This window comes from Artemia franciscana, chromosome 2 (assembly GCF_032884065.1).
Source record: "Artemia franciscana chromosome 2, ASM3288406v1, whole genome shotgun sequence".
Lineage (NCBI taxonomy): Eukaryota > Metazoa > Arthropoda > Branchiopoda > Anostraca > Artemiidae > Artemia > Artemia franciscana.
The window spans coordinates 38581631-38596106 of NC_088864.1; the positions used below are offsets into that span (position 1 = coordinate 38581631).

General features: G+C 36.8%; 1 protein-coding gene across 3 annotated transcripts in view; it reads left to right on the plus strand.

Annotated features, from left to right (window-relative positions):
• Positions 1-14476, plus strand: part of LOC136041334 (ubiquitin-protein ligase E3A-like) — a 55021-nt gene that overhangs the window by 22254 nt on the left and 18291 nt on the right. For all 3 annotated transcript variants that reach the window (XM_065725974.1, XM_065725984.1, XM_065725968.1), the window contains exons 4-6: positions 2098-2388; positions 6037-6575; positions 11308-11673. In XM_065725974.1, the coding sequence (XP_065582046.1) occupies positions 2098-2388; positions 6037-6575; positions 11308-11673 (1196 nt within the window). The remainder of the gene's footprint in view (positions 1-2097; positions 2389-6036; positions 6576-11307; positions 11674-14476) is intronic.

The following is a 14476-nucleotide window of genomic DNA, read 5'->3' on the forward strand; positions in this document are numbered from 1 at the left end:
TATATGAAATGGGTTGTCCCCTCCACAATCCCTCGCTCTTTACGCTAAAGCTTTTAATTGTTTTAAAAAGTAGAATTGTGGCAAAGAGTCAAACTTTAGCGTAAAGAGCGAGGGATTGCGGAGGGGACAACCCATTTCATATACGGAGTAATTTCTGTTCGTTTTAAGTTTTAATGTCGCTCCTTACTTTCAGCTAAAAAAATTAGTTTTTTTTATTTAATTTCTGAACGTTTTTGAATTAATGCATGTTTGGTTTTGGCTCTCCGCACATAAGTTATTAAAATGAAATTTGTATATTAATTCTTTTTTTGGCTAAATGGCTTTCTTTTAGTTTTGATCAGACGATTTTGAGAAATAAGGGGTGGAGAAGGAGGCCTAGTTGCCCTCCAATTTTTCGGTTACTTAAAAAGGCAACTAGAACTTTTAATTTTTAACGAACGTTTTTATTAGTAAAAAATATACGTAACTTAAGAATTAACTTACGTAACAAACTTTCATAATCTTATATTTTTATTATGTATACGAGGGGGTTTGTACCCTCGTTAATACCTCGCTCTTTACACTAAATCGTAAGTTTTGTCCCAATTCTTTAAGAATGACCCCTGAATCAGAAAGGCCGTAGAATGAATAGTTGAAATTACTAAAAATTCTTTAGCATAAAGAGCGAGGTATATATCTCCTCCTAAATACCTCGCTCTGTATGCTAAAGTATTTTTAGAACCCCTCATATCCTTAATAATCTCTATTCGTTTTAAGTTTCAATGCTACTCCTTCCTCTCATTTGAAAAAACGTTTTCGTGTTTATTTTTCAATGTTTTCTTATAGTAATGCTAGAAAATCCTGCGCCCTTTTTATTGAATTTTTCTTCCCCCATGACAGATTCCTCCAAGGAAAAGATGCTCCAACATAGCCCCTTCTCCTCAGCCCCACCGCTAAACAAAATAAAATCCCCCTGAAAACGTCTGTACACTTCCCAATAACCATTACTAAATGTAAACACTGGTCAAAGTTTGTAACTTGCAGCCCCTCCCCCAGGGATTGTGGGGGAGTAAGTCATCCCCAAAGACATAGTTATTATGGTTTTCGACTATGCTGAACAAAATGGCTATCTCAAAGTTTTGATCCGTTGACTTTGGGAAAAAAATGAGCGTGGTAGGGGGCCTAGATGCCCTCCAATATTTTTGGTCACTTAAAAAGGGCACTAGAACTTTTCATTTCCGTTAGAATGAGCCCTCTTGCGACATTCTAGGACCACTTGGTCGATACGATGACCCCTGGAAAAAAAAACAAAAAAACAAACAAACAAACAAATAAATACGCACCCGTGATTTGTCTTCTGGCAAAAAATACAAAATTCCACATTTTGTAGATAGGAGCTTGAAACCTCTACAGTAGGGTTCTCTGATATGCTGAATCTGATGGTGTCATTTTCGTTAAGATTCTACGACTTTTAGGGGTTGTTTCCCCCTATTTTCTTAAGTAGGGCAAATTTTCTCAGGTTCGTAACTTTTGATGGGTAATACTAAACTTGATGAAACTTATATATTTAAAATCAGCATTAAAATGCGATTCTTTTGATGTAGCTATTGATATCAAAATTCAATTTTTTAGAGTTTTGGTTACTATTGAGCCGGGTCGCTCCTTACTACAGTTCGTTACCACGAACTGTCTGAATAAAAAGAACACTCAGCTAAGGGACGACTACAACTAATTTCGTGTTTTGCTCACAAACACAGTTGATGTCTATGTTTAAATTTAGAGAAGGAAAGGTTTCAGAGTCACTCAAAAAATTCTTTTGAGAATGGGTCGAAAGCTGTTCCTAAATTCCTGAAAAAATCAATTTTTCCCTGACTTCATTTTCAACAGAATAAGACTGGTCATTTTTAATAGTTTTCAGCAAATATTGGGGAATATTTTGATTATTCAAACTACTTCTATTAGTTGTGATCGTTAAATATGGTTTAAATTAGGCCTGCGTTTTTAAGATTGTTCATATTTTAAATGATGAGTCCTAGAACCTCAGTTTGAATCTATAGTTCGTGTTTAAAGAACGCTTTTTTGTCTCCCGATTTAAACTTTTTTTTCTTTGTTTATTAGTTTCATCTCCTGCAAGACCGCTGACGGAAAGCTATATGCAAGAACTCGTTGGAACTTGCAAAGAAACCGAAAGGTATTCTCCTTTGATACGGATTCTGGGAATGGTTTACTCAGATCCAATCTTATTGGCAAACAGTTTTACGTTGAGCATTGAAAGCAATGTGCAGAGCATAAAGGAAGAAATGAGGAGTATGGAGACGGAAAAAGATGAAGACACGATATCTATTGCCAGTTCCTACCCTGATTGTGATTCTATGGAGGCTGATCATCAGCGCAAGTATGAAGTTACAGGTAATTCACATTAGGTACTTACAATGATTTTCAGTCAAAGCATTAAAAATAAAGAAAGAAAATATCCAAAATATACAATATTTAATGAAAACTGTGCGTATAATAAATTATAATTTTGTAATGACTTGAGCCGATCCCATCCGAGTGGTTAGCACTCCTAACTTGAAATCCTGAGGTCAAAGGTTCAAGTCCTGGTGACGCTGGTTATTTGGTTTGGATTCGAGGTCAATGGTGTAACCCTGTAAGCTCAGAAAGAGTCGACCCTGCTCTAAATGGGTACCTGGAGAAATATGGGGAAAAAACGCGGTAGTGTCTGATGATTAGTCCCCAACCATGCATTGCACTCCTGGCCAAAGGCATTGAATCAATAAATCGCAGACCATTGTTCAGCATACGAAAAAGTTTATGTTTTTAAGTAAGATATAATTACCTTAAAATTCGAAAATGTAGCTTGTACGAGATAAAAAATTGGTGCCATTCTTTGATTGTAGGGCATCATTTAGAGAAATGTGTAATTATTTTAAAGGGTTTGAATTTTAATGCAGCTGTCATAACAAATTTTCTGAAACCATAGGTTGTAATTAGTTGTCTTACAAGATTATACGCCATGCTTTTTAACCCTATGTATTGGCTAAAAGTTCGAAGAAACTCGTTGGTAGTTTTGTCTACTTCTTGGGCTGTTCAATTGGAGGTGCATAGGTGTGTGTACAATGAAATCACCGAAGGTTATTTTCTTTTGAAACTCCTTGAAACTGTAAAATGTTGGTTAGGTTAGATAGATTGTCATCTGTTCAAGCGTTTGTAGAATGTTAGTATATAAAAGATCAGCTGCCTTCTTCCTGAGGGACAGTTTAAACCAGCGCAAATTTTTTTTTATTTGCAAAGGATCAACTCTCGATGAATAAATCTTGTACAATTTTTGAGCATATTGCATTTCCAGGAAGATTGAATGAACTTTTGTCTCTGCAGTTATCATTACAACATATGCATCAGAATGAATGACAGTAGGTTTTTCGTTGTTGAAGTCAGAAACCAAAAAAAGGTCAGTTTGATAAACGCCGAGACGTTGGTGCAGAGCTTTGGCCATATTTCTAGATTGAAGCGCTTTGCCTGTTAGGGGGTACAGTGTTCCCCCCCCCCCAGGAAAATTCCCCCGGACAATTCTCCATTGTGAAACTCTCCCGACTTGTAATATTGAGCAGCCAAATGGGAATTAACACAACTAAAAAAAAAAAAAATGAAGAAAATGGGGTTCTGGAATGTTTTTATATTCCATTATGCATGTAGAATATGTGATGTAGAATCAAACAGTTTGCGGTAACGAACTTTAAGTTAGGAGGGATTCGGGCCAATAGTAACCAAACCCCAAAAACCAATAGTAACCAAAAGCTCCACTAAGCCGAAAATGAGTAGAAATAGAGTCAATATGCGACCACCCTTTCCATAAAAATTTTATATGTCCCTGGGGCATAACTCACAACCTTTGCCCTCAAGGCTTTTTTTTATTTGCAAAGGATCAACTCTCGATGAATAAATCTTATGCCCTCAAGGCTTTGGGAGTGGGATCTAATCTTCAAAGACATAATTACTGGACTTTTCAACAACTCTGAACAAAATGACTATCTAAAAGTTTTGATTGGATGTATTTAGAGAAACGAAAAGCTTGGAAGGGGGGCTGGTTGCCATCTAATTACTTTTGACTATAAGAAAGGGCAATAGAACTTGCAATTTCCACTAGAATGAGCCCCTTTCGAATTTTCTGTGATTGCTCCTATACGAAGTGCACTGGTTAAAAAAGAAAAAAAATTGCCCACATTGCTCTTTATTTAGACAATGCAATTGCGCTGCCTATGATCTTTGGACTATTATTTTAACAAATGGCTGTCTCAAAACTTCTATCGGATGGGTGGGGGATAGCTGCCTCTGATCACTTTGACTCTTAAAACCGACACTAGAACTTCTGATTACCAATCCAATGAGCTCCCTCTGATGTTTTTACGACCACTATTTCTATAATATCCTTCTATGCCCCAAGGGAATAACTTAAAACCCTTGTCTCGAGGGCTGTTGGGGGGGGGGTGCCATCCTTAAAGACTTAATTTCCAGACGCATAAACTACGCAAAACAAAATGGCTATCTTAGAAATTTCGATGGAATGTGTTTGGGAAAATGATGGGCGTAGGAGGAGGGGGAGGCTGGTCGCCCTCCAATCACTTTCGACTATTAAAAAGGGCACTAGCCCTTTCAATTTCCAATCGAATGATCCCCTTTCGAAATTTCTACGGCACCTCCTTCCGAGTCCCTTCTTACATTGTGCCCACATCGTTCTTTACTTAGGCAGCGCTATTGCGCTGCCTATGATTTCAAATATGTGAAGTTTATGAAGTTTAATGTTACACATCGAATGATAAGAGCCTAAGGAAATTTGCCTGACTTTTGATAAATGGCAAAAACACCTTCAGAATAGCAAGTCATCTTAAAGAAAATCGCACCATTAGATTTGGCATATTAGAAAACCCTACTGTGGTGGTTTGGCATATCTCCAAAAGTATGGAATTTTTCATTTTTTTCCAGAAGGAAGATCACGGGTGGGCGTTGATTTGTTTTATTATTTTTTATTTTCACACTTGGTGCAAACAACGGAAAGGTTAATAAAATTTTTGTAGTTGTAGTTGAAATAATGTATTTAGTAGTTACCAGCAACTACTTAATAAATATTGAAAACCAACATAAATAAATGTGAAGTTCATCCTTCAAAGAGACAAATGTATCTTATAGTTGCATCAATTATACCTGAACATAAGCCCCCCTCCCAAAAAAAGAAGAAGAGGAAGAATGTCCCTGAAACTACCTTTTAGAAATATTTGGGAAGATTGTGTTGGAATGCATAGAAACTCCTATGCATCTCAGCCCCAAAAAGATCATGATTTTTGTGCCTATGCAATATTCCTTTTAAATCTTAGACACTTGCAGAAGAATAGTACTCGAAGAAAATGCGCTGAATACTTTTGTTACATTGATGACAGTGTGGGTGATTTAGCCCCAAATAAAAAGATTCTGCTTGTTTTATGCTGCATCGCTATGAATTTAGTTCATGATGCTACCCTATAGTCTAAATTAATAAAGGCAGCTACACACTTTGACGGACACCTAAGAGACGTAATTGTACTGGTGTGCCTGTCAGATTATGACTGAAGCTGTTAACAGTAGAACTGTCATTGTTTGTGAAAATGTTTATGACAACGTTTTGCAATACTGTATGGAAAGTACACTAAGTAAATGAATAAAGTACGTATTACCTTTTTGTTTCTATAGCATTTATAAATATCTTCAATTTTAAAAAAATGATGATATTTGGTTGGTATGTATGGGGTGATTTGGTTTCTGAAGATGCCAAATTCAAGCAAAAAGAAGCGTGATTTATACGAATAAAACACTAAGTTATGGGAAGAAGTGTAGAATTCTATATTTTTTTTCAAAGGAGGAGGGGACTGACATCAATATAGGCCAAAATTAACTTTTTATATTACAGAAGAAACATATAATTTATCGAAATTTCTGAAAACTCCCACAATCTTTAACCCTCGATAGACGCCTTGTATATAGCAATAAATGAAACATTGTAAGCTAAATAAAACTTTTTTTCAGTTGACTTAGAATCTCTTCGTCGTGCCTACCAATGCCTAATGCAGGTTGATCCTGATATATTTGAAGGAGCATTGATCCACGGTATTAGGTCATTAAGTGATAATCTAGTGGTAGATCTTCAACTCACTGCCGGTGCCCCTGAAACTACTAACGTATTAAACATCATTGTGATACTTTGTGATTTACCAGTGATTGGCCAAGGTGAATATTTGGAACGGGCTGTACCAGCCATTGCCAAGGTTGTTGGTTTGTTGTGTCCTACCGCTGCCGCTTCGCTTGTGCGTTTTTTTGCCAATCAAAGCCCACAGTACTTGAGAAATCTTGTTCAGACCTTGCAACAACTTATAAGTCTACGTGTATTATCCGGCAACTTTTCAGAGAGTATCTTGCCTAATGATGACAAGGAAATTGTTGCGTGTACTAAAATGCTGAAGCTTCTGTATTTTGCCAATGTTCTGGACAATTGCCCTACAGCTACTGTGGAAGACCACGAAGACTGGTATGTTTTTTCAAGAGCTGCCCGAAGTTCTGAAAGACAGGTAATTTTAACACTTATCCAGTTTTTTTTTCAGTTGAGAAAAGAATATCGTGCTTTAGCTGTCGCACAAGGGCTTTTTTTAACCCTCAATGGTTAACAAAGGAAAGACAGGTGAATATAAAAGATTACTTCAATACCAAAAGTACTGCACAGTTGGGTTTTTCGTTTGCATAAACATCTTGATGATTGAGGCATTTGTCACGTGGGGGAAAAATTGTTGTTGTAGTATCTTCATAAAATGTTACTGTAAATGATTTGAACTAAGTTTTGACGGTTTCTCTGAGCTCCTTGTCTGTTGGAAAGCATTGCCTCCCCCCAAGCCACTTCTACTTTTCAGGGATTTGGTGCGAAAGTCCTGATTTGATGTGAAAATAAACTGGAGGCACTGAACGGGTCTGGCCTCTCCTTAACACCCTGTCTTTGTCAACTTTTTAGCAGAAAGGTTGGCATTTTGCACCTTGTTTGACCTGGAATCACACAAGGATTTTCAATCGGTACAAAAGAACTTTGCACCTTGTTCTAGTCGGAATCATGGAATTACTTTTAATCTTGATGATTGTGTGACCATGATGGGCCCGACACCTCCTTGCCTCGCATCTCCAGCGCCATTAAATTGAAGAAGTGGCTTGAAGGACAGTCATAATTTACAGTGAGTCAAAGAAAACGCCACACATTGTTGAACTTGGATTGAAGAGCGTAAGAGGAGCTCAAAGTAAAAGAAACTTGTTGAACTTGGACCCATCCTGAAAGAAATTTTTCAGCATGGCAAAGTTTTAAGGGGGATTTTTTTTTTTTTTTACATATGGTCATCTTATGACCTTTTTTTCTTTTATTTTCCTTCCAGAGGCAAATGCACTGAATTGCTGATTATAGAACGCGAATATAAAATTTATTAAATTCATATTTTATTAATTTAACCCCTATGCCTTCTCAAGATAAGAACTCAATTTGCGCTTTACTGAAAAAAAACAAACAAACAAAAACAAATTTGTAGGTTGTCAGCCCTTAATTTTTGCTCGTTTTGAGTTTGACTTGGTTATTTATTGTATGATTCAAATAAACAAAATACGGTTAAAAATAAAAAATATTATATTTCTATAACATTATACGGTTATAAGTGTTAAAAATATTAACGCTTTAATGAATCTATATCAGTATATACTAAACTAATAATCCACACCCATTTTTTTCAGTAAAGTTATAATTATGTTCTGGCCTTGAGAAGGTATGGGGGTTGTCAAAGACATTATTTCCTTTTAAGACCTTTCAACTTCACTGAGCAAAATGGCCATCTAAAAATTTCTATCCGATGTGTTTGGGTTAATAGTGGGCTAGGGAGGGGGAGGGGTTAGTGGCCCTCTAATCACCTTCGACTATTAAAAGGGCACTGGTTCATTCAATTGCTTATCAAATCAGGTGTTTTCGAAGTTTCTATGACAACAAATGGCCATCTGAAAATTTTCTTGGATGCGTTTGAGGAAATGTTGGGCATGGGAGGGGGGTTAGTTGCCCTTCAATCATTTTCGACTATCAAAAAGAGCAGTAGCCCTTTCAATTTCCAATCGAATGAGCTGTTTTCAAAGTTTGTACGACAGCAAATGGCCATCTCAAAATTTTCATCAGATGCCTTTCGGGAAAGTACGAGGTGTGGGAAGGGGTATCGACTCTCTGGTCACTCTGAATCTTAAAAAGAGCAATAGAACTTCTGATTAACAATCCAACGTTCCCCCTCAAAAGGCTATATGATCACAATTCATATATATATATATATATATATATATATATATATATATATATATATATATATATATATATATATATATATATATATATATATATATATATATATATATATGTATATATATATATATATATATATATATATATCTTATATAACCCCAGGGCTTAACCTACAACCCTTGCCCTGAGTGCTCTGGGGGTTTGTTATCCTGAAAGACATAATTTCCAGACCTTTTAATTACGCTGAACAAAATGGCCAACTCAAAATTTTGACTGGATGTATTCGGGGAAATGGTGGGCTTGGGAGGGGGGCTAGTTGCCCTCCAAGCGTTTTCTATTAAATGGAAACTGGCACTCTCAATTTCCAATCGAATGAGCTGTTTTTCAGTTTTTTCGACAGCAAATGACCATCTCAAATTTCTGTCAGATTCGTTTCGGAAAAATACGAGGTTTAGGGGGGGGCATCCGCCAACTGATCACTTTCAATTAAAAAAAAAATGGTACTAGAACTCTTGATTAACCAATCCAATGAGCCCCTTACGAAGTTTATACGATCACCCTTTCTATGTATAACTTATATCCCCCCAGGGCATAACTTACAACCCTTGGCCTGAGGGGGGGGGGGGTTGTCATCCTCAAAGACATAATTTTGGAGGTTTCAACTACGTTGAACAAAATGGCTATCTCAAAATTTTGATTGAATGTGCTTGAGGAAATAGTGGGTGCGAGAGGGGGTTGTTTGTCCTCCAATCAATTTTGACCATGAAAAAGAGCACTAGCCTTTTCAATTTCCAATCGAATGGGCTCTTTTTGAAGTCTCTACGACAACAAATGGCCGTCTCAAAATTTCGGGAAAATACGAGTTGTGGGGGTTCTGATCCACTGTCTGATCACTATGAATCTTAAAAAGGGCAGTAGAATATCTGATTTCCAAATGAGCCCCTTCCGGAGTTTTTACTATCATCCTTTCTATATATACCTTATGTATCCCCAGGGCATAACTTATATCTCCTGCCCTGAGGGCTTTGGGGGGGGGGGGGCTTCATCCTCAAATACATGATTTCCAGACCTTTCAATTACGTTGAACAAAATTGCTATCTTAAAATTTTGATTAGATCTGTTTGGGAAAATGGTGGGCGTAGAAGGGGGTTAGTTACCCTCCAATCACTTTTGACTATTAAAAGGGCACTCTCCGTTTCAATTTTCAATCGAATGAGCTCTTTTCGAAGTTTCTACGACAACAAATAGCCTGCTCAAAATTTCCATCAGACGCATTTCGGGAAAAAACAAGGTTTGGGGGGGGGGAACATCCACCCTCCGATCACTATGAATCTGAATAAGGGTACTAAAACTTCTGACTAGCAATAAAACTTCGAATTCTGCTAATCCGTCCACAGGGATCAGATAAGGGGCCGGTCGTAAAAAGGCAAAACTGTCTTTTCTTTGGACAATAACTGTTGCCTTTAACTAAGTTTCGTTGAGATCCACCAACCTCATTTGGAAGATACCCTGGTGTCTAGAATCAAATCTTGTTAAGAATTTAGAGTGAATGAACCCAAAACCATGAGTCCAGTCCGCCTGAAAGGCTTCCTCCTCCTTATCATCAATAAAGTTTTATTATACAAACTTCTATCAACTAATAGTCTTGCAAGACTCTTTGGCTTCCGTGAGCACGCCTGATTGCTATAGAAGACTCTCCGATCGAAGCTTTATCCCTGTAATGTAGGATGTCCAGCCTCCTTCAATAAGATTAATAAATGTATTCACACCTAAAATCTGGTTAATTTGTAACACTTATGCACCACAGCAGTAATAAAAATGGTTTACCGAGTCTCCCTTACTCGTGATCACTATCAAGGCGTTAGTTATTCAAATAAAGTACGATCTTAAAAGGAAGGGAAGAGCTGTTCGAAAATTTTAGTGACTGGTGCAGGACCGTAAGTAAAAGAAATGTATCACGATATATGATAATTTTCTCTATGTGTGAAATAATAAACAACCAATAGTGTTAATAGCAGACAAGATATCTATTAATCGCTCCTACTACCTTTATTTGGATTAAAAAGATGATTATTAGTAAAGCCCAATGGTATTTTTTACCACAAATGCAATTAAGATGATTCTTGTGATACCAATGATTTTACTTCCTTATTTAGTTTCAGCGATTTTCGAGAATTTTTACTAGAATCCCTGCAAAACATCCACCTGAATATGATAAAGAATGTCGCTACTGTTATAATGTTGCATGCTACCCAGGATTTTTACATAAGGTTCTTTTTATGGTCTTGATATTACCCGTGAAGCCCGTCTTCTCCTTCAGTTTCAACCGCTTTTTGCCTTGAGAAAGATTAATGTCTTCTTATATAGTGCAAATATTTGTGGACTCTTTAAAAGATTATCAGGTTTTAGATTCACAATTCTTAAGTATCAGATCATAGTCCTACTCGCGCAAAAGCGCTTTCAGTTTTTTCAAAACAAGTGTTTAATATTAAAACCACAAGAATATTTGAATCGTGAAATATACTGGTATTTCTGGGAAGGGGCTAGGTTGGAAGGCTACCCTCGTTCCATATGTACCTGAAATTCCAAGTGAAATGTATGAACTTTGTCTGAATCAAGGTTACAGAAAAAAATTATGCATTTTAACCGTTATTTTGAAACTTCCTTCTCTCTAGGAGATTCGTTTAGCTCAACAGATGTTTGGATCAGAGTGATTCCCTGGGGTTCAAACCCAATCGCTCTGAACCCACCATCAGTTTATAGTGTTATAGTTCCAATCTCCACCTTTTCCTAAATTAGACCCCTTTGTCTAAAAGGAAATCTAGGGATTTCTGATATCTTAATCTAAATAAAAAATCATATGTGAAATAGTGCCTGTAATTTTTCAACCTCAGACTTTTTTCGAATTTGAACTAGAGCGCTTTGTGTAAGATGTGTTTTTTTTTAGAAACGAACTCTGGTCTAGCTTAAGTCTCGACACACTTTATTTATAGGTTCCTCCTCCAGAGAACCTTGGTAAAGAGCTTGGCATCTCAGTCAATCTGTGCAGAAAGGGAAAAATTCCATTGTCAGAATTTTACAATGAGCCCTTGAGTGATATTGTAGAGATGGATAAGGAATTTTCGTATTTTTTGTCAATTAGCAATGGACCTTCGTACGAAAAATTCAGTTTCCTACGCCATGGGTTTATTCTGACTACTGCCACAAAAGTTCTGGGACTCTACTTTGACAGTCGGATAAGAATGGCGTCAGAACAGCGACTTAGTTATATTGCAAGCATGATGGCTGGTCAACCAACAACTCCCTATTGTATCTTTCAAGTTCGAAGAGATCACATAGTCGACGACGCTCTAGCTAATGTAAGTAAAGGCAGTTTACTATCAATATACGCAACACCTTTCTCAAATGCCTTTACCTATAATTTGGTTTCACAAAAATTCTGATTATCTATCTGAGGTTTTCAATAGAAATGGATAATCTCAGATTTTTAAGTCATAGACAGAGACAGCTTATGCTTAGGGTTATTTGGGTCGTGCCCTCCCTGCAGGTATATTTTTCGACCTGTTGATCATTCTAAGGAAAGTGGGCAATTCAAACCTTTGATTTTGCGCAGTAGAGGGTTGCTGGGTCCCAGTGACAAAAAGGGTACTGTCGGAGGGCTTCTGCTTTTTTATTACTTTTGGCTTTGACATTAAGAGAATCTTCAATTTCTGGTCGAAGCAACATCTCCGATGTTTCTTCGACCACCCCTTCTAACTGAAGTAGCAGGGGAAAATAATTCACGAGATCCAATATGCTACTAATTGAAAATTTTGAAATAGTTGATCGGTTTAGAACTATAGGAAATGCGGTGACATATTTATCGCTAAATATGTATGTAGCCAATGCAAAATCAATGGTTTTTACTACTTATACAAGAATACTAGCGATTATACGTCATCATTTAGTTGAGTTGGAAATATTACAGGGAAGTTCAGTGAATCTTTATTGGGAAGGGAAAACTTTAAATAAAAAAAGGTATATTTTTATTACCGGAATATGCAGCTTTTCGGGAAAGGTGCTTCAGATTAATATAGAGTAGGAATGGCTTACTCTTTAATCTTCATTAATTTTGTGGTATATGTTGAATTGAACGTACAATAAGGATGCTTGTAAAGAGTCTGCTATTTACTAATACTCTGTTCGGATGTTTGCTGTTGGAATGTATCTTCAGGTACCTGGTACCGTAAGACCGAGGTATCTCTTCGTAGGCTGTGGGTTTGAACATTTGAAATGCCAAGACCTGCCAAGTGGAGAGCGGCTTAGTGTACGCAGAAGGTACAAAGTTACAGCTTATAGTTACATTCTGTATTTCTGACAGTTAGTACGTGACAATACGAAAATTCTAGTTCCCCTGAAACACAAACATGTCCATTTTGAAGAGCTTGTGATCTGCCCATAAAAGTAAATAATCGTTGCTATTTACTTTAATCGCCACCATTACTTGCGAAAGCAATCACAACTTCCTATTGAACTTAGGACTTCTATCTGACGGCACGGCTACAAGCCCGACTTTTTTCTAGTAAAGGCTCAAGAACAACATAAGTTAATATTTTCTTAAACAGCTTTTCTCAAATTCGTATTTGGTTCCTTATGTTAGCTTCATAGTTTTATCCTGAAGGGAGATTCGGGAATGTGTGCAGGATTTTTTTCCTTTTTAAACGGCCTTTTGGGGGGGGGCTCAATAATAAGAAAAGCGTATTTATTTGGGGCCGGAGAGCTGGACCTCAAGGCCTCCATCCCCAAAAGTATGTCCCTGGAGAGGATGGCTCTTATCTTACTGTAGAAATAGTTTGAAAATGGAATTTAAAAGTTAAATTCACGAAGTTACCTGTACAGAGGTTGAATGGATGGGGGTATTGCTCAGAAACAGGTTTTACCTTATTTCGCCCTTTCCCATATGAAAATTTTAAGACAATGACCCTAAAAATCAGTTTAGTTATTTCAGACAATTATTTCACGTGGTTCTTACAATCTTTCTTATACTATTGAAAAGAGAAGGATTTATTGACATAACACATAATACGAAAAAAAAAATAGTGCTACCTCCCATAAAAAGCAAAGTTTTTCCGCGGGGGAGGTAGAGAAAACGAAATCCTTAAATCAAAAATAATACTTGGCTACCGACATAACTAATACAATCACACTAAACAATAAATATATAAAAAAGAATCATTGCTTTATTTTGCCTCCGGGAACATCATATCAACATAACCCCGACAGTAAATAAATGAATCAATCAAAACTCATATTGTACAAAAAGCAGTTCCTTAATGGTTTTTTCTAAATATATGGGGGTCTCCAATAATTTTAATATCACTAGTTAAACTATTCTATTTCTGTACTATTTACCGATTCGAGTCTTCTATGGTTAAACAAAATTTGATGATATAACGTTTTATGCTATCAAACAGTTCGTGGTAACGAACTGTAGTAAGGAGCGACCCGGCTCAATAGTGAGCAAAACTCTAAAAAATGGAATTTTTATACCAATAGCTACATCAAAAGAACCGCATTTTAATGCTGATTTTAAATATATAAGTTTCATCAAGTTTACTCTTACCCATTAAAAGTTACGATCCTGAGAAAATTTGCCTTCTTTTAGAAAATAGGAGGAAACACCCCCTAAAAGTCATAGAATCCTAACGAAAATCACACCATCAGATTCAGCGTATCAGAGAACCCTATTGTAAAAGTTTCAAGCTCCTATCTACAAAAATGTGGAATTTTGTACTTTTTGCCAGAAGGCAGATCACGGATGCGTGTTTATTTGTTTGTTTGTTTTTTTGTTTGTTTTTTTTTTGTTTTTTTTTCCAGGTGTGATCGTATCGACCCAGTGGTCCTAGAATGTTGCAAGAGGGCTCATTCTAATGGAAATCAAAAGTTCTAGTGCCCTTTTTAAGTGACCAAAAAAATTGGAGGGCACCTACGCCCCCTCCCACGCTAATTGTTTTTCCAAATTCAACGGATCAAAATTCTGAGATAGCCATTTCATTCAGCGTAGTCGAAAAACCTTATAACTATGTCTTTGGGGACGTCTTACTCCCCACAGTCCCCATGGGAGGGGCTACAAGTTACAAACTTTGACCAGTGCTTACATATAGTAATGGTTATTGGGAAGTG